This window comes from Astatotilapia calliptera, chromosome 7 (genome assembly GCF_900246225.1).
Source record: "Astatotilapia calliptera chromosome 7, fAstCal1.2, whole genome shotgun sequence".
Lineage (NCBI taxonomy): Eukaryota > Metazoa > Chordata > Actinopteri > Cichliformes > Cichlidae > Astatotilapia > Astatotilapia calliptera.
The window spans coordinates 6,909,869-6,928,427 of record NC_039308.1 but is presented as its reverse complement, the minus strand read 5'-3'; the positions used below and the strand labels follow the sequence as shown (position 1 = coordinate 6,928,427).

The window sequence follows — 18,559 nt, the reverse complement described above, 5'->3', positions numbered from 1 at the left end:
GTTTGATTCCAGCAACTGGCCGGGTACTTTCTGTGTGGAGTTGTTGGGGGATGTTTTCCCCATGTTTGTGTTGGTCCTCTCCAGGTACTCCGACTTCCTCCCACAGTTCAAAGACATGCAGTTAATTGGTAAATCAAATTTTTCCATAGGTGTGAATGGTCGTTTGTCTCTATGTGTTAGACTGGCGAGCTGTCCGGGGTGTACCTGCCTCTCCTCTTATGGTAGCTGGCATTATCTCCAGCCCCCCTGACAACAATAAGTAGATGGAAATTAAAAGACAACTTTGTAATTATTGTTTTGTATCAGTATATTCAAATAAAGCCTGTAAATCCTGCCTGTAAAATACAATTTGTGTGTTTATGAATGAGTTTAGTATAAATGGCGGTTGTCCTCATACTTCAGAAATATTTACAGACAGGTTATAGAGCACTGATTTGGTTAATATATCCAACTGGTAACTTTATTGGGTCATGGTTTGCTCTGTGGGAGAACTGAGGACGTGTCAGTGGGCCATCTGGAGAGTATTACAATGGAAAAAATGTTGGATTGACCAATGGGGTATAAACTGTCGGGGTTATTTCTAGCGCTCACTGTCTCTCTTTCTCCCCCTCCTCTGTTGGATGGTTCTCTCATACCTTAAATGCACAAAAAACAGAGTGTAGAAGGGTGGGCGAGAGAGGTAGACGGAGCAACTAGAAGAGAGAGAGACTGGGAGGGACCGTGGGTGAGGTTCACTTGGATCCAAAACCCAGTGTAGCAACAACTTATTAGAGAAACAAGGCAGAACGTTCTGGAGCAACAACTTTTCCTGAATAAAGCAGAAGAAGAAGAATTCAGTCACTTACGGAATCTGGGATTGCTTTTAACACAGCAAAACTGTTGTATGCTCTCACTTTGGAGAACTTTTACTGAGCTCTGTGCTTCAGGAGTGCTCCGGAAATACAGGAAGTGGTCTCATTAATACTGACAAGTTTTTCAGAAACAAAAAGACTAAAGTTTCCCTGCAGCTGCAGAGGCAGTGAAACTTGGGCTGACTACTCTGGCCAGACTTATTGAGTTTTAGTCATGTCGGGCATGCTTCCCCTCTTTCTCGTATCTTTGTGTCTGATCGTGGGCTCAGTCCAGAGCCAAAGCTCGTCTCAGGATGCCTTTATAATCCAGTACCTGGAGAGGAGACTGGCTCAGATGGAGGTAAGCTGATGTTGGTTCTTCTGTTTCACGTCAACTACATGTATGTGCATCTGGCACGAGGTCAGAGACACAAAGAGCATAGACTCAGCCCCCACTTATTAACTGCTGTTTGTAGTGTTACTCACTTTGCTTTGACATTTTGCTGAATGGTGCAGTTCAGTTCAGAAAATTTCCTCTTTACTGCATAATCTGATCATCTAGAGTTGTGGAAATCTAAATGAGGCAACAAAAAATATCAGTCAGTATGTTTTTCCAATCTATAGAAATACAACATGTCTCATTATGGTGGGTTTACTACATTTTGAAGGACTTTCAGGTACTAGCTTAGTCTGTTATCAAAATCCAGAAGTTTTGCAGAACTGGAGCAAATAGAGAAAAGACTGATCAGTGAACTTGTGCAGTTAAAGAGTGTTTGGCTGGAGGCTGTCAAGATACAAATTATGCCAGTTCCATCATTCTTACTGTTTATGCAGCGTGGGATTACAGAACAGCTGGAGCCAGCCCCAGCTGTCATAGAGCGAGAGGGAGAGAATACCCTGTACAAGTAAAAGAAAGAGAAGAAGAAAGAAAGAAAAAAGTAGGGAGGGGAACAGAAACACAACTAAATCAACATATGATGTAAGCCCCAGACATGAACACTAACACTTAACAAAATGTCAGACAAGTGAGCACAGGAGAACCAAGACATAAACACAGAGGCTAGACACAGGCAACATTAAGGGCAACTGAAAACTACTAATAGAAATCAAGACATGAGCCAAAAGGCAGGGCTGCAAAACTGACACTCATCTCTGGAATAACTATAAAAGCAAAAACTGAACTCAAACACAAAATGATGTCACGATAAAGTTTCCAGTTTATTAGCAAAGAAAAACCAAACCAGGAATCCAGAAATCCAACAAACACAAAACTTGCTCTGACAAAAAACGGGGGTGAACTGTGCAATCTGTGGAGGAGAGAGAGTGTAAGCGAGTGGTAGTGAATGAATCCCAAAGCAGGCAGTCAAAGTCTTCAGCCTTACTTTTGCTGTGATATTTCCATAACCAGGAAGGAAGAGTCCATACTACAATCCAGGGCACTGGGGAGTTTGGCAGAGAGTGGGCAGGTGGTAGCGGTTAGGAGGGCACGATTTTCTGGTTCCGAAAAGCGTTTGGAAATCACCAGGAAAGAAGGCTGGAGATCACGGACCGGTTGAGTTGAGTTCAGCTGACGGCTGGTGGGCACCGAAGAGGTGAAGACAATCTGGCGATGATCTGCTGCACACGGCGCTCTGAAATACTGCCCGCTACATGAAGAGCAGCAGATCAGGTGTGAAGGAAACCATCCAACTCCCAGACCCTTCCAAAAAAAAAACTATTTCCACACAAAACAAAAATAAACAGGAATGCCCTGATCATGACTTAAAACAGTGAAACCAAGAATATGAAACTGGGACCAAGACAATAAAGTGTTTCTATAGATATTCCTCATTTGGTTTTTTGATGGCAGTGGTGGTGAATCCTGTCTAACACTATGTTTTCCAAACAAGGTTGAGATCTGGTGACTGTGTAGGCAATAGCAGAGAATTCACACCATTTTGATTTTCATTAAACCTTCAGTAAGCCTCCATGCCCTGAGGCTGAGGTCACTGTCATGCTTAAACAGACCACTATGATGTGGTCCACTGTGTTTCATCTTAATAGAGGTGAATGCTAAGAAAAACTTTGTGACACCTTCCATTAAGGGAACAAGTGATCATCAAACTAGATCCCATCACAGTGGGAGGCTACAGTTCAGTTTTTACCTCTGAGCCGTAAAAGGGCCGATGGGGTATTGTCACCCTGCCTGGCAGACGGCCGGGTGGGTGGGTGACATGAACAGTGAGAGGTCAACTTTTCTTGTGAATGCAATAACTTAAAAACAAAGCAATGCATCAAGTGCTATTAATGTACAGAATGAGTGGAGCAAGACTTTGTGGTATTGTTCCTGACCAAGTAAAATTTACGTGAACCTTTTTAGGTTCCATCAGTTCTCAAACTAAATATTCTCATTTTAACTCCTTTTCTCATGAAACCAGGAACGCCTGAATCAGTGTGAGCAGAGCACCACAAGCGTCACCCAAAGAACCTTTGACCTTTCCAGTGAAATCAGAGGTTATCTGTCTACACTCAGTGTTCTCAGGTAACATATGTGAAAGATCTCCTTTACAAAGTTTCTCTCAGTACACACTATTTAAATGAAAAGTGAATGAAATAATGACAAATTTCTGAGAAACTGAATGAAATTCATGAAATAAGCACTGTTTTGCTGTACAGATCAGAGGTGAAGAGCCAGATGGACGGCATGTCTGTACGTGTAGACCGGATGGAGAGAGAGCTGGAATATTTGGAAAACAAAATTCCCAGTCAGTCTGAAATTGAGATGGAGGAGGCACTGCTGGAACAGCAGATAAAAGCGGCAGAACTCGACCTACTGAAAAGGAAAGCCAAGATCAAAGTGCAAAACGGTGCTTAAATAAGACGAGATATTTAAAGGTCCACATAACATAAGTTTGGAAAATAGAAAGAAACAACAAAATGTTCATTCCTGCTTCTGTGCTTTTTCCAGACTGCAGCACTGGTCTGAGTCAAATCAAGTCTCTCAAGATTGTGAAGAAGGCAGGAGACACCTATGGTTCCTGGTTCAAGGACCCCTCGGAAGGATCAGCCAAGGTCTCTTCTTTTTTTATAGATGATGAAATAACTGGTTGTTTGCAGCAGAGGTAAAGCTGTCTTTCCTTCTGAGCTGCACTCTTCTGTTTATCTTTCTCTCACTGTCGCTCTGTTAATGGACACTCACTGATCTGTTCTCTGAATAATCAAAATGAATCATGCTTTTTGGACTATTTTGTCCTATGTGATTGGATCAGCTGTTATCAGATGACCACCTGTGATGGAAATGGCTGGCTTAAGGTGATAAAACCACATACAATTATTACCAACTGAGCAGCTTCCCTCCATTCAGCAAAACATTTTAACATCTTTGAGCTCAGCTTCAGATCATTTGGTTTTATAATGCATAATTTTACTCCCTTGGCTCTCACTTTCCTTTCAAGTTTGACACTAGCTGTTGTAACATTTGTCACTTTGTATCTGAAGAGCCAGATATTTCCTGATAGGAGTTAGTGACAAAAAATATGGTTCAGCAGGGTAAGAAAATTGACCTCTGTTTTTCAGGGAGCCAGAAAAACAGCTCCCAAAGATGCTAATTTTTCGGTATTTCTGTTAAATATGTATGTTTTCTTTGCTTGCAGTGAGTGAGCAAGTGACTAAATAATAGTTCACAACTTTAATAATTACAAAGCTACATTTAGCCAGTGCTTTAGGAATTCCTCCTGGGACTGAACCAGGAATCTTTGGCTTGTTAGGCAAATGTGTAAGCTATATACTATGGAGCTCCTAATAATTAATAATTCCACCCAGATGTAAATGGGTGGGTGTATTGTAGCTATATAAGATTGGCCAACAGAATAAAACCACCTGCCCAATATTCTGGAGCTGAACTTAAAAGCTGAGGCCAGACTGCAGTTTATTGTTTGGCCAATTGAGGCTTGTTCCAAAAGTGAGACAATTCCCATGGACTGCTGTGTTAAAGTGGCAAAATTTAGTGCTTTAAATGAACATGTTTACAGCTGCATGATCAGGTGTGTTAACAGACTGTCCAAGAAGTCTTTTCAAACTTTATAAGTGAGTAAAATTCTATGATTTTATTTAAATGTTAGTTAGAATAAAACAGTGTCTGCGGCTGTTCACACATGCACCCTGCAGATGTACATTACTAACCACACTTACTAGATTTAGGTAATAAACAAACTTTTCTGTGCAAAAGTAGTTTTTCTGGCTCTAAACACTTAAGATGATGCTGTTACGGCCAAAATGCTAAAAGCTTTTTAAAACAGCCTTTTTATACAGTTTATTGTAAAGAATAGAATATAAAGCTGAGCTGCAAAATCTCAGCTTGTCCCAATGTGAAATCTTTCAGATTTATCTGCTCAGCGGAATTCGTAACGACACCATGCTTGAGTACGTTTCCCTGCAAAGCTTCACAGAGAGGACTTCATCTCCAGCAAAGGTGGTGCAGCTGCCTTTCCACTGGCAAGGATCGGGTCATGTGGTCTACAATGGATTCCTCTACTACCACAAAGCAGATACAACAAACCAAATAGTGAAGGTTTGTAAGTGATTTAGCAAACATGAATGTGACGTTGTTCATGTGTACTTCACATCAAGGCATTCTTGTGTTGATTTGCACTCTGTGTACAAAAGGGGTTGATTAAAGTTGTTCATGTCGCTTGGCAACAGTTCCTGGATACAATTGCAGTTTACCAGTTTGAGACTTCATAACAGGGAGCTTAGTCACTGAGGAGTCGGTCTTGTTTTCTTTCCTTCACTTCTGTGTCAACTGAGGTCAGTGAGCAGAGAAAACAGTTTTGTTCCAGTAGAGCTAAAGACTTTTGTCAGGATACTTTAGGGGGATTTGAAGAATTTCCAGTATTTTATTCCATTAATCACAAATATAATACATGTCTGTGAGGAATGTCATATTTGCCTCAGTTGTACTTAATATCACTTTCTTAATAGTAAATAGTAAGCAATGTGGTGTCCCTCTCATTGCCATGCAAGTGATTCTGACCTACTCTAGCTGACATGGGAGCATTGCTAACACAGCTAATTTGTGTAAGGTCGCTCATGTGTGCACTGGTTTTCTTTCTTTTTCTTCTTACAGAAGCCTTCTTTAAGTAGTACATAAAGTAACCACATTTTGATAGTACTTGGCTTGTCTGGGATTTTTAAAGCCTTTGGTTTGTACAAGCCAAGTACTAGTCACCAAAATTAAATAGAGTCTACATTAATATTCAATTCATTTTATTATTATTTATATACCACCAAATCACAACAACAATCGCCTCAAAAATGCTACTCTGAAATGAATCTTTTGTAAGCTTGTTAGCATGCTAACGTTAACTTTTATCTTAGTCCAGTTTCAACATGCAGTACCCTCCAACTCTGTGCTAATAAAGTGACTAAAATAGCACACCACTGTTCACATACTTTCAGTAGTTACTCAATCTAATTATGTGGTTAGATAAAGTGACTTAAACAAAAGGCCCTCTATGCTATAATGATGTCCATTCATATCAATTAAATTCCTAAAGGTAGACCTGCTGAATGGCACAGTGGTGGACAGCATGCTTCTTCCAGGAGCTGGTCATATGCCTGTTTACAGTCTGAACCCTAACACTTACCTGGACATGGCTGTTGATGAACTTGGCCTCTGGGTCATCCATGCAGATGCTGAGTATGGAGGAAACCTGGTCATCACCAAACTGGAAATAGGTAAAGTACTACTCCTGCTACACATACACAGTTCTGTGAAAAAGGTTTTGAGTCTCTCTCTCTCTCTCTCTCTCTCTCTCTCTCTATATATATATATATATATATATATATATATATATATATATATATATATATATATATATATATATATATATATATATATATATACATATATATATATACATATATATATATATATATATATATATATATATATATATATATAATAAAACAAGCATCAGAGTGGTTTCTGATCCGTAGGCTGTATTAAAAAAAAAAAACTTTTTTTATGGGCAACAGGAGGCGAAATGTACGGGAAAACAGGCATAACCTTATTTGCTCTTTAAAAACTTATGCGTTTATGCTCTCAGGTCATTCAACAAGTCAGAAAGGAGGACTATACAGATCTAAAGGTCTTTCAAAGTTTTTCTGTACATGGGCTGCTTGTTCACTCATTCTAGTTCTTGCTCCTAACAGTTTTCAAAGGAGTGCTTTAATTATTTATTTGGACAAGTGGAGGTCAAAAGAACACGAAAGGCTAAAAAAACAACAGCTATTGCAAGTGATTACTAAAAAAATTGGAAAAAATTCTGGTAAAGACCTGATACAGGACCTGAGAAATGCATTTGGCCCTGCAACTGACCCATTTACTGTGCAGTTTATCATTACCATAAATGGTCTCATCAAAGCATAAAAGTAGCACGATTTTGATTCCCCATGCAATAATATCTGTAAAGCATCTGAAAGGAACTGGCTTCATTTTTCAGCATGACAATGATCCCAAACATACTGCTAATGTAGTAAAAGCATACCTGGATAGAACAACACACAATGCAACACTATCAGTCATGGATTGGCCTTCCCAGAGCCCAGAAACATTATTTAAGCAGTATGGGATAATCTTGAGAGAGAACATAACAAAAGGCAGCCAACATCAAATGTCCTTCAAGATGCCTGGAGAACTATTCCCCTAGACTACTTAAAAAAATAGCAAGAAGGGTTCCCTAACATAGAGTTCAGGCTGTGTTGTGGTCACAGCAAATATTTGCTTTAAAACTATAAGAACTGCATAAACTCTATTTTTTCCTATATACTATGTAAATTTAATAAATGCACCTGTATTGCATATTTTTTGGGAAATGACTGGTGACTCAAAACTTTTGCCCAGAGCAGTAAATCCATCTTTTGTACCCTCTATGGTTTGATCTCGCCACTTACATAAAGCAAGAACATATATCCATTCAGTCCAGCTTTGTTTCTTTATATGTTAGGAACCTTGGCAGTAGAGTCTGTGTGGGACACACAGTGTAGAAGCCATGACGCTGAAGGAGCTTTCCTAATATGTGGCACCCTTTATGTGGTCTACAACACACGCTATGGAGGACGTTCCACCATACAGTGTCTCTATGACATCCATGACACCATTCACAGGTTGGCTTGTACACATGCACATGCATGCACAGTATACACCTGCATACATACATACAGTATCTACATGACAAACCACTTTCTTTTCCCTGTGCCATCCCGTTCCCTGTGCAGCAATGAGAGTCCTGTGATGTTCTTCCCGAAACGTTACACCAGCCATAGCAGCATCCACTATCACCCCGGAGACAAGCAGCTGTATGCCTGGGATGACGGCTACCAGACGATTTACAAAGTGGAGACACGCAAGAATGACCAAGTCATTGCAGACTAATATTACAACAGTGTTAATATACTGATGTTTGTTGAGGACATAGCTGCTTCGCATTGTAATGTACTGGGTACCCCTTAAGTGTAATTATTCAACATTCCCAAGAAAAATTGCTCTACTGGTGTTGTTGCTGTTGAAAGATGTGGTAACCAAAGAAATGTTTTAAAATGTTTAATTTTAATGTGTAGTTCAAGGAAAGATGTATTTTAACCTAAAACAGGGTTGTTTTCTGTCTTGGTTTACCAAAATATAAGATTTACACTTTATGATTTTTGTGATCAAAAAACCTCACCATAACGATGTTATCACTATATTTAGAGAAAAGTTTTATGAGGCAAAAAAGCAGAAATTCAAATAGAAAGTTTGCATTTAAACTCAAAACTGCCATTAACTGTGCCAACATATATAATGCATGCTATTTTATGCGAATTTCTGACACTATACTGATTTGCTGATATCAACTAGGCACCCCAGTGTTAAAATATGACAAGAGGCAGTTCCAGAACAAGTTTTAGTGTGTGATGAGTGGGGTGTGAGAATGTGTTGGTTAATTCTGCATCCTGTATTAAAATCTCTATTATCACTTGAAAATCATGCAAAAAAAAAAAAAAAAAAAAAAAAAAAAGCACGTCTAGGAAAGCTAATCATAGGGTATTTTATAATCTGCTGTTGTTTAGTGCTCCTTTGCTGGCAATGGATGCTGCCTTTATCACTGTGAAGGGTTATAGAAATGAATTCCATGTCTAACTGAAGCCTTTTTAAGCATTGTACTTTATACTTTGTAGCAACACAATAAAGAGCATTTACATGTCAGGGTTTTCAGTATGTTTTTCAGAATGATGAATTCCATCTTAAAAACTGTTTGAAATATGTAACGTAGAATATGTCTCTGTCAGCTGAATAGCTGAGTTCTCCCAAAAATGTTGGCATTATTTCATTGCTGAAGTTGGTCAACAGTCTACCCAGTTGTTAAAATCTTCCAATCCCTCATGTATAAGTTGCTAATATAGTAGTATTGTAAAGCTTATTTATTGCACTTGAACACAGTAGAATTACACAAAAAAAACCCTACTTAAATCAGTATTGAAGACAATGAGGAGTGAAGATTCGCGGAGGCAGAGCAAGGAAAGGACAACCAAATGTCAACATTGTATATTCTGCAAACAGTAACAAAATAGTGCTGGAAACTCTCATTTCATTTACACTACACATTCTCATCGACATCAAACATTATGCCAAAAAGCAGATTCAGTTCATGTAAGTGTTGAGATGAGTGATGAAACGTGTCTCCCACTGAAAACACATCGTCCAGCTGAAGAGAATCAGCTTTCTGGGATTTCCTTGCATTTATGATTGAGCATGCATCAAGACATCAAAGAATAATGTTCTCAGTTTACGCAGAACCAGAGTGCATGCTGCATTCATTCTCTGCACATTTGCATCTTCTTGTAGAATGCTCTTAAAATCAGAATCTTAAGAGGATTTACTTTTACATTATCCAGTTCTCCTCAAAGTACAGCAGGCATTCAGTAAGACTAGACTAAAACTTCAATACGACACATAAATTGTGGAATCTGCTTTTTACAGATTGTGTTGCCATAATCTGCAACAAACGTTATTTATTAGTTTGATATAGATGAAGGTTCTATTTTGAACTGTTTGTGACTTTTAGTGTGAGTGCGCTGAGATGGTTGGAAATGCATGTGAATCAGATGTAAATAGTGCGACAGCGCCCTCTCTTGGTTATGACCGGTTATATGTTTACCTTCTTTGTGTCCCCTTTGCATTAAAGTCTCAGAGTGGATTACTTCATTTCCCTTGTTTTAAACGTGATAGAAAATGGTGATGTAAAAGATAGTAATAATTAACTGTGACAGAATAAATATATTTCATTTATTTGCAAAAAGTCAAAGTCAAAATACTGATAATAAACCACCATTTTCAAGAAGTTTCAAGAACTTTGCTCTTTCTTTTTTTGCTTTCCCCATTAATTATCACATGGCCTAACAGGTGTACTCGGGGACCCTTAAGGGCCTGACCCCAGGGTGGAGAACTGTGAAAATCAGCTCCATGCTGACCAGATACATTCGAATACTGCGTTTGCTTCAGTGCATTAATATTGTTAAGTCACATTTCACTATATATATCAGGTCTTAAGCTTCTTTATCTTAGAAGAATTATATTGTTGTTTGATGTTTAGTCATATAGATTTAGAGCATTTTCGCATCACTCATTTCAAAGTTTCTGATTTACCCGCCCATTTTCGGTTGGAGATGACGTAGGGAAAGGGGGCGGTTCCAGAGCGGCCGGTTACTTTGACTGCAGCGGCAAGAAATCATTTGGACGGTGAATTTCACTTTTCCTTTTTGGGTACGGATGAAGTAGTGTTCGAAGGATTTTCTCATCACCATGAAGCGGAGAAGCAATACCAACGTCACCAGGAGGAGTTCAACAATTAAAAGGCGCAGTGAGAATTTGCGTTTTGATGAATTCGGCTTTGCTCTCACTAAAAAAAAGGACCAGAAACTTCATCACCGGTGTCACGATTACAGGTGCGGAACAGGTTCACGATACATTAGCTCCCGTTTAAGCAACTAGCCTGGCTTATTATGCTCCTCACCCGAGTCATTTACTCCTAAACGCCAGTTATTTCAGTATTCACTGTCTCAACTGTGTTCTTTAACTGTATGATTTTAATCTTGTTGTTAAAGTAAACTAATCACTTCAGTAAGTTATAGTCGTGGTAACATTAGCTGTCGGCTTTAAGAGTTTCTAACTATCTTGTTCTTAAAAGTGTAAACCTCGTTGTATTAATAAGGTTAAAGTCTTTTAAATTATTTATCGCCAACTGTATTGATCCATTTATTAAATAGAATCTAAGTTCAACAAGTTGCTGAAACAAACAAGAAAAGCTGAGTTAAGCGGAATATTTATAATGTTAGACAAAGCTACTCTGCTAAAAACTATTTCAGGTGTACCTTGCAGGCTTACATGTCCACACGTCATACACGTGAAATGATAATGAAAACGCAAAAATCTCTACTTGAATACTTCCTTCAGTGAGTATTGTATTACACTCTGACTAGCTGCAGTCATGGTTTGTCAGACACTGAGCACTTAAAGCCCAGAGTTTAGAATTACTGAAAATGACACTATCTGTCTGATTGAAAAAGCTGATGAATCAGCCCAAGCTCACCATGTTGTGTTGTCTATCAGCTACCCCCAGCTGAGCTCAGTGAGGGTGAAAGAGCTGTGTGAGCTGCTCAGCTACTGGAATGGAGCCAGCTTTATCTGCAAGAGCCAAGTAAGACTTGTATAAACTACAAAAAGCACTGATGAAAATCTTGTGTTTTGCACATTTGGCAACCATTCGAACATGCTTGTTTTCTTCGCACTCTTGCTGTGTTTTCAGATTGAGCGATTTATCAAAATGGGTATCCCTCCAAGCCTGCGCGGCAGAGTATGGAAGTGCCTGCTTACCACTGATATTTTGAGAGATGCCAGTGACTTCAACTACCAGGTAATATACCATGTGACATCCAAAAGAATGACATTGCAAAGCTGCACACTTTAACACTGAATTGTCATCATAAAGTTGCCCAAAAAGTATTTCCATGTTTGCTTTGTTTGCTTTTTATTTACTGGTGGAACATTCTGGCTTCATGGAACATGTCTTAAACAAATATAATTTATATGGCATATTTTTATAGATTGAGCAAAAAGATGGAATTGCGCAATATTGAGGGGGGAAATATTTGTCAGACTATATCAGGACTGCTGGCCATGTCACTGAGTTAACACTTTGTGGAAAGGTGCATTGTCACCCTAAAAAAGTAACTTCATCTTCACCAAATATATTTTACAATAAGGAAAGGGAAAAGGTGTCCAAATTATGAGCTTTGAGTTTAGTGTTGATGTCATGCTTGCCATCTCCTCTGGCTCTTTATCTGGCATCAACCCCTTGTCACATGAGTGGAGGAAAGTCCCTTTTTTCCTTCTCACAATCGGTGCAAAAGTACCAGACAAAAGTATGAGCATCATCTCTTGGCCAATATAGATTGATGATTCATCAGTGAGCATCGCTCTCAACTGCAGCCCAGGATTGTTTCTCTTTAGCTCACTGTAAGCTTATTTTCTTCTGTGTGCAAGTTTTATAGCTCTTTGCTTTTTCAGCTGAGAGCTCTCTTGATGAACTTCCTTTAAATCACATGCAAACTACAGACTAGTTTACATATTTAGGTTTCTGCAAGTATTATTTGCAATGTGATTCCATAATTTTCTTTTTCATCTACTTGATGTAGAGAAGGACAAAACATGCTATTAATTAAAATAAGTGAATTTAATATGGTTTAGGTTTGTTTTGTGAAGCCAGAATGTTCAGCTCTTAAACAGAAATAGTTTTGAGACATATTTTTGATTTCTTTATTTGCTGCAAAGTAAAAAAGTTGAATAAACATCCTCCAAGAGTGGCGATTCCATATATTTTTTCAATCTATCCGTTTTGACCAGGAATTTTAAAAGAATTTGGCTACCATTTAACTTTAGTTGTGTCATTGAGCCATTGATTAGTCTTCCTTGGAAAAAAAATGCTGGCAATTTGCCAAAGAAAACAACAAAAACAACAACAAAAATCCCCTCATTTCAGATTTTAGATGTGTTGACTAAATATTAGGATGGTTTATACTTTTTATTTGAAAATAAATTACAAATACTCCCATGAGATCTGGGCACTTATGTCGTTTTTAGTCATTTTTGAAATTTCTGCAACCTTGGAAAATGGATGAGAAATGTTTCTGCCCAACTGGACATGAATGAGAAATTCTTGTGTACCTTCACATTACGTGCAGTGTCACAGGTTTGAAACCCATGTGCTTTTCCAATGATATGTCAGATTCAGATTGTACTGATACTGCAGTGTGTCACTGCGGGAGCAGCTCCAAGTTTTCCACACAGTAGTTACTGTTTGAAAAACATTTTATGTGAAACAGTGGCAGCCTGGAAGCGCACAAAAAAGAATAATTTTGCAACTTCACTGTATGAATTCAAGTGAAACAAAAATGTGTGAACAGCTCGTGAGATGAAGTTGCAAAGAAGGGGATAAGTTCTACATCTGCTGAATCAAACCCAATTTGGCAATTAAGTAATGTTAACTAGCCAACATTAGTAGCTGTGTTATTTCCTGTAACACTAAGCAGTAGGACTGCATCATACAATAACTTGGCTAACGATAATGTTAGCTAAGCACAGGCCTAGAGACCTGCAGCCTGTAGTTGCTGAATCTCACTTAATTAACCAAAAATAACTGAGAAGGGGGGGGGGGAGAGAGAAAATATCTCTCCCCTTCTCCCTTCTTTACTTGCAACATAATACCAAATAAGAAAAATGTATTTGTTAATTACCTCTCTGGTCGATTCACTAGTGGTGTTTGAAAAGTTTGAAAATAGTTTTGCAATATTTTGCATGGTGATATTGTATCGATACAGATACACCAAATATCAGTGTTTTATTAAATAATTTAAAGTACTCTGAGAATAATACAAACAAGAGGGCTTATCTCTTGCACCACCATCCTGAAATAGTATTAGTTACACAAACTTGCATTAAATTGATTCAACGAGGGGGGGGGAAAAGCATCCAACACTGAACATACTTAGTTTGACATACCTACCTTCTATGTCAGAGAGTGCTAAAAGCTCAGTCAAACAAGTAAAATAGGTCAGCAAGGTCCTTGCATCTACACAAAAATAAATAAATCTGTGGCTGCCAAGTAGAGTTGGATGTCTCGAGACCATTTTACATGGTCTTGGTGTTGTCTTGGTCTCGGATCCCTCGGTCTTGTCTTGGTCTTGCTGTCTCAGTTCAACATAGTGGTCGGGAGATTTGGAGTCAACAGTATCCATGACACACAACGTAATGTTTTATAATGTGTCATGCGCAAAAGCACCAGCTCTAAGAGCCGTGCTTAGAGTGCTTTGTAGTGAATCAGAAGAGTCGACTCCCCTTGAGCGAGAGCCGGCTCCTCACTTAATTTCCTTTCGCTGCTCAGCTCTCACACAGTGGCTCAGCTATGCTCCAAGCCCTCCATAATGTGGCCAATCACATGCGAGGATATAGGATAATATCATCATGTGAAAAACAGAGAGGGTGAGAGACGCGACAGTCAAGTGGAGCGTGTGTCTGTCCCCTCAGTGAGTGAGTGAGACATTAGACAGCAGTGAGGAGGGCTGTGCGAGTGTATCGCAAAAACACATAAATATGCCTGACACCCGTAAACGAAGCAGCATCTGGCTGCAGTTTAAAGACTTTTTTTGTCTCGGTCTCAGTCTTGGTCTCATCTCGACTTTGTCTTGGTCTTGGTCTTGATACTCTCTGGTCTTGGTATTGTCTTGGTTTAGGCGGTCTTGACTACAAGTCTACTGCCTAGTCATTTTTGGGGGGAATTTTTTTGTAACTTTCATTGATCCATTTTCTTCGGCTTATCCAGTTCAGGGTTGCTGGAGCCTACCCCAGCTGTCGTATGCTGAGAGTCGGGGTGCACACTTGACAGGTAGCCAGTCTGTTGCATGGTTACCACACAGCAACAGACAACATTTGGCCAATTTAGAATTGCAAATTAGAATTAGAGAGATTGTCAAAGGTTTGCAAATAATTGCTCTTTAATTTATATATTCAGACAGATTGCCAGCATGTTGCCATCAGTCTGAATGACTCGAGTCAACTGGCTGCCAGCTGGTTTTATTCTGATTATATTCCTATATAACCGGAAGGTTGCTTAGTGCAAATTCAGTAGTTAGATGTGAATTTCATTTATTAAAGTCAATAAAGAAGAACATAAAGACCCTGCTGTATCCACTGAAATGCAATTTCATGGATAAACAATATACATAAGATAACAACTGAACTTTTTTAAAATGTTTGAGCCAATACGCTCTTTACCTAACACCCTGTTTTTTAATACCCTAACCCAGCTGCTCTGTAGAGCCTCAATGCGTTCAAATGCCACAGTTTCATTGAAGTTTTATTCATCCATGTTACTCTGCATGCATTTAGTGTCTTTCTCCTTCAACCATTAATGTTATTGATGGATTTCTAGCCAGAGTATATGTTGTATTCTTTTCAACAGACATGTTTGTCTGAGGTGCGAGGACCTTTGGTCGACCTGGGAGTCAGTGAATACGGCATCTTGTCTGCAATCACTACACTGAGCGACACTCAGAACAACCTGGGCTTAAACCGTCAACAGTCCACCAGCCCTTCAAAGCCCCGCTACTCTGTCGATGACATCACACTCTTCAGACAAATCGCCCTGGACCTTCGTGAGTTCAGACACTCACTTTACATAGTGTTTCTGTATGTTGCACCATGTGTAGCTGAAACAAATAAAAGTAATGCACTTCATTTGAAATGGTCCATGCCAACAGAGCGTTCCTTCCCTACTCATCGGTCCTTGATGGGAGAAAGTCCCGAGGCCATCGAGGGTCAAGCGAAACTCTTCAGGGTCCTAATCGCCTGCGCCAAATACAACCCAAAGGTTGGATACACCCAAGGTAATGGGACGAATGACTGAACTGTTTGTGCATGTTTTCACTTCCCTGCATTTTAACTGGATATACTATAGTGGTACCCTTTCCTTTTGTCTGCCTGTGCTACACAGCAAATAATATCAATAAATTAGAAACATTTTATTGGTCTTATGCTACATATTGTGGGAGATTTAAACCTAACACTGTGCTCCCTCATCAGTCAGCACACTTTTTTTGAAAGCTGCTTCAGTTATTCTATAGATACCTGCAGTACATCATGTGACCACTTGATGGAGGTAGATGACCTTTTAATACAGAGCAGAGTTGACGCTGGTCAAGTTGTTTTTAAAAATAGCTCGGTAATAATATCTTTTCCGGTATTAATTGCACATTTCTGTCATGATGCACTTTAGAATAATTTAGTCTTAAAACCTAAAGATCTGCAGAAATAACTACATAAGCTTTTATACCTGCTTTTTTGTTTTGGAATTCTGAAACATCACCATCACCTTTTCTCTGCCTTCCCAATTTTCTTCTTAAATATATAACATCATGGTTAGAATGGCATTTTAATTTTGTCTCTGTAAGAATACTGCTTAGTGTAAAACTGTAGAGAACATTTGTTATTTTGTAAATCTTATATAACTGAAAGCTGATCCCAGTTATCTGCACCAAATAGACAATACTCATAATTACATTTTGTATCTTGTTTGGGAAATGTTTATTAGAAAACAATGTTGTTTGGTGGCCCTTTATGAACAATGGTTTCTAGTGATCTTCTGCATGACATTATATATTCTAGAAGTCCTATTTTGAATGTCTTTTAAAATTTATGGGTGGGAGAAAAATTTATTTATGGCCAGTTTCATTGTCGGTGTTGGTGCGCTTGACAATGTCATTGTGCAGCAAGAAAACAATTAACTGATGTCAGACTAATCATCCAGTCAAAGCAAGTCAAACCTGAGGATAGACACAGCATGTGTCTGAAATTTTTCAGTTATATGCTATGTATAACATTATTTACATGATGTCTGATGATTTAGCACAGTACAGAGATCATAAGCAGCAACATTCTTTCTTTGCCTGTGCAGAATGTGGTGACACACACCCGTGATTAGCTGGATCTTGAGCACCCCTATAAACACGTGTATATTTTTCTTGGATAAACCCAAATATCTGGGTGAAATGTTTGACCTTAGTCTCACCAAGTAAGAAAACTTCAGTTCTTATTGTTGGCCTTTATACAAATACAAAGAAAATACAACCAGAGGGTGGTTTATGTGTAGATATAAACAGAGATGGGCAGTAACGCGTTACTTGTAACGCGTTACTGTAATCTGATTACTTTTTTCAAGTAACAAGTAAAATAAGGGATGACTATTGCAAAAACGGTAATTAGATTACCGTTACTTTCCCGTAGGAATGCTGCCTTACTGCGTTACTAAAACCCTGAATTTTTTTGCGAGAATGTCTCATGACAGTGACGTAAGCAAGTGTGACGTTCGTGACAACAGCTGTGTGCAGATCAACAATGGATAATATATCGAGTGCGGGGGAGAGTATGAGCGTGCAGCGTTTAATGTGTGGAAGTACTGACCTTACTTTGAGTTTGATTCCATAAAAAGTGACAAAAACATTAGCGTCCATCGTGCGTGGGAAGAAAACTTCTTTTTACAGCGAAAAAAACCCCTAAACTTCCGAGCAAGCACCGAGTAGCTACGACGTGATGGGAAACTCACAGAGACACTCGCGCGGATTCTTCAACTGACCGCAGCACACCTACACCAGGGTAACCCTCCGCCTACCCTGCTCCTGCTTTACAGGTGAAAATAGAGCAAAAGGACCGCTGAGTCTTTGACTTTATTTATTTTCTGCTGTGTTTTACTTGCATCTGTTTGAAAGAGTGAGTGAAAACACAAAAAATATTTTATTTTATGTGCTGGAATGTGTAGAAAATAGGTTTAAATGTTAAACTAATTTATTCAAGTCAGAGAATGTTGCATATAATTAAATGTTTTGCTTGATGCATAAAGTTAAAAGATTAAAACTGATAAAACAAGTTAAAAAAAGAGACTTTTCCATTTGATTACATTTTGTATGATGGATTATGTAGAAAAAGTAGAATTGGGCTGAAAGATCTATCACTTTATCACCTCTTCAGGTTGTAAATCGTGTTTTTAAAAAGTAACTAAGTAACTAAGTAACTAAGTAATTAATTACTTTGAAAATAAGTAATCAGTAAAGTAACGGGATTACTTTTTGGGGGGAGTAATCAGTAATTAGTTACTGATTACTTTTTTCAAGTAACTTGACCAACACTGGATATAACTGATGTAAATTAAGGATAAGAAAAGAAAAATTCAGTTTTATCTGATAGTTGGGTTATCATGAAACGATCATTACAAACCTTTTGTTGTTGGGGTTTGTTTTTTTGGTGCCCCTGTGTGTCCCTGTGTGTCTCTGTGTCTGTGATCTGCTAAACTGTCTGGCTTTTTCTCTTCTTGTTGATTAGGGTGCAGCACCAGGTAAAGGTGTTTGACCAGTTCTTAAAACACAGGAAGCCTGAGCTCTCCAAGCACATGGTGAGTCGTTTTACTTTCCGCGTTTCACTTTTTGGGTTTCTGCAAACAATGAAAGTTGGATGATAAACTTTAATTTTTGTTAAATTGCTATCTGAGTTACAAAAATCCTGGAAGTAATTTGTTTCAGTTTAGGGATGCCCAAAAGTCACATTATTTTAAAGGGGGGGACAATTTAGTGTCCTGTTGTGCCCACAAGAGGGCACACCAATACAA

General features: G+C 38.7%; 3 protein-coding genes across 3 annotated transcripts in view; all 3 read left to right on the top strand.

Moving 5' to 3' along the window:
* The first annotated feature begins 655 nt into the window (after positions 1 to 655).
* olfml1 (olfactomedin-like 1) lies at positions 656 to 9,054 on the top strand. The gene is made up of 8 exons (XM_026172772.1): positions 656 to 1,191; positions 3,248 to 3,351; positions 3,486 to 3,676; positions 3,778 to 3,881; positions 5,191 to 5,379; positions 6,365 to 6,545; positions 7,817 to 7,976; positions 8,088 to 9,054. The coding sequence occupies exons 1-8, from the start codon at positions 1,066 to 1,068 to the stop codon at positions 8,242 to 8,244; spliced, it is 1,212 nt and encodes a 403-aa protein (XP_026028557.1). The 5' UTR covers positions 656 to 1,065; the 3' UTR covers positions 8,245 to 9,054.
* Positions 9,055 to 10,329: 1,275 nt separating this feature from the next.
* On the top strand, positions 10,330 to 15,808 carry LOC113027246 (uncharacterized). The gene is made up of 5 exons (XM_026176866.1): positions 10,330 to 10,793; positions 11,458 to 11,545; positions 11,654 to 11,761; positions 15,365 to 15,557; positions 15,663 to 15,808. The coding sequence occupies exons 1-5, from the start codon at positions 10,651 to 10,653 to the stop codon at positions 15,806 to 15,808; spliced, it is 678 nt and encodes a 225-aa protein (XP_026032651.1). The 5' UTR covers positions 10,330 to 10,650.
* A 1,116-nt stretch (positions 15,809 to 16,924) lies between these two features.
* The window catches only part of LOC113025237 (TBC1 domain family member 10B-like), a 55,392-nt gene continuing 53,757 nt past the window's right edge, over positions 16,925 to 18,559 (top strand). The window contains exons 1-2 of the mRNA XM_026172771.1: positions 16,925 to 16,972; positions 18,277 to 18,346. Coding sequence (XP_026028556.1) covers positions 16,950 to 16,972; positions 18,277 to 18,346 — 93 coding nt within the window. The 5' untranslated portion in view covers positions 16,925 to 16,949. The remainder of the gene's footprint in view (positions 16,973 to 18,276; positions 18,347 to 18,559) is intronic.

Bases quoted from the DNA above. Each gene is read 5' to 3' on its own strand.
- olfml1 (XM_026172772.1), top strand. From the start codon at position 1,066: ATGTCGGGCATGCTTCCCCTCTTTCTCGTATCTTTGTGTCTGATCGTG. The intron at 3,882-5,190 runs GTCTCTTCTTTT...GAAATCTTTCAG, and splicing joins CCTCGGAAGGATCAGCCAAG to ATTTATCTGCTCAGCGGAAT. The intron at 6,546-7,816 runs GTAAAGTACTAC...TTTATATGTTAG, and splicing joins CATCACCAAACTGGAAATAG to GAACCTTGGCAGTAGAGTCT.
- LOC113027246 (XM_026176866.1), top strand. From the start codon at position 10,651: ATGAAGCGGAGAAGCAATACCAACGTCACCAGGAGGAGTTCAACAATT. The intron at 11,546-11,653 runs GTAAGACTTGTA...CTGTGTTTTCAG, and splicing joins GCTTTATCTGCAAGAGCCAA to ATTGAGCGATTTATCAAAAT. The intron at 15,558-15,662 runs GTGAGTTCAGAC...CCATGCCAACAG, and splicing joins ACAAATCGCCCTGGACCTTC to AGCGTTCCTTCCCTACTCAT.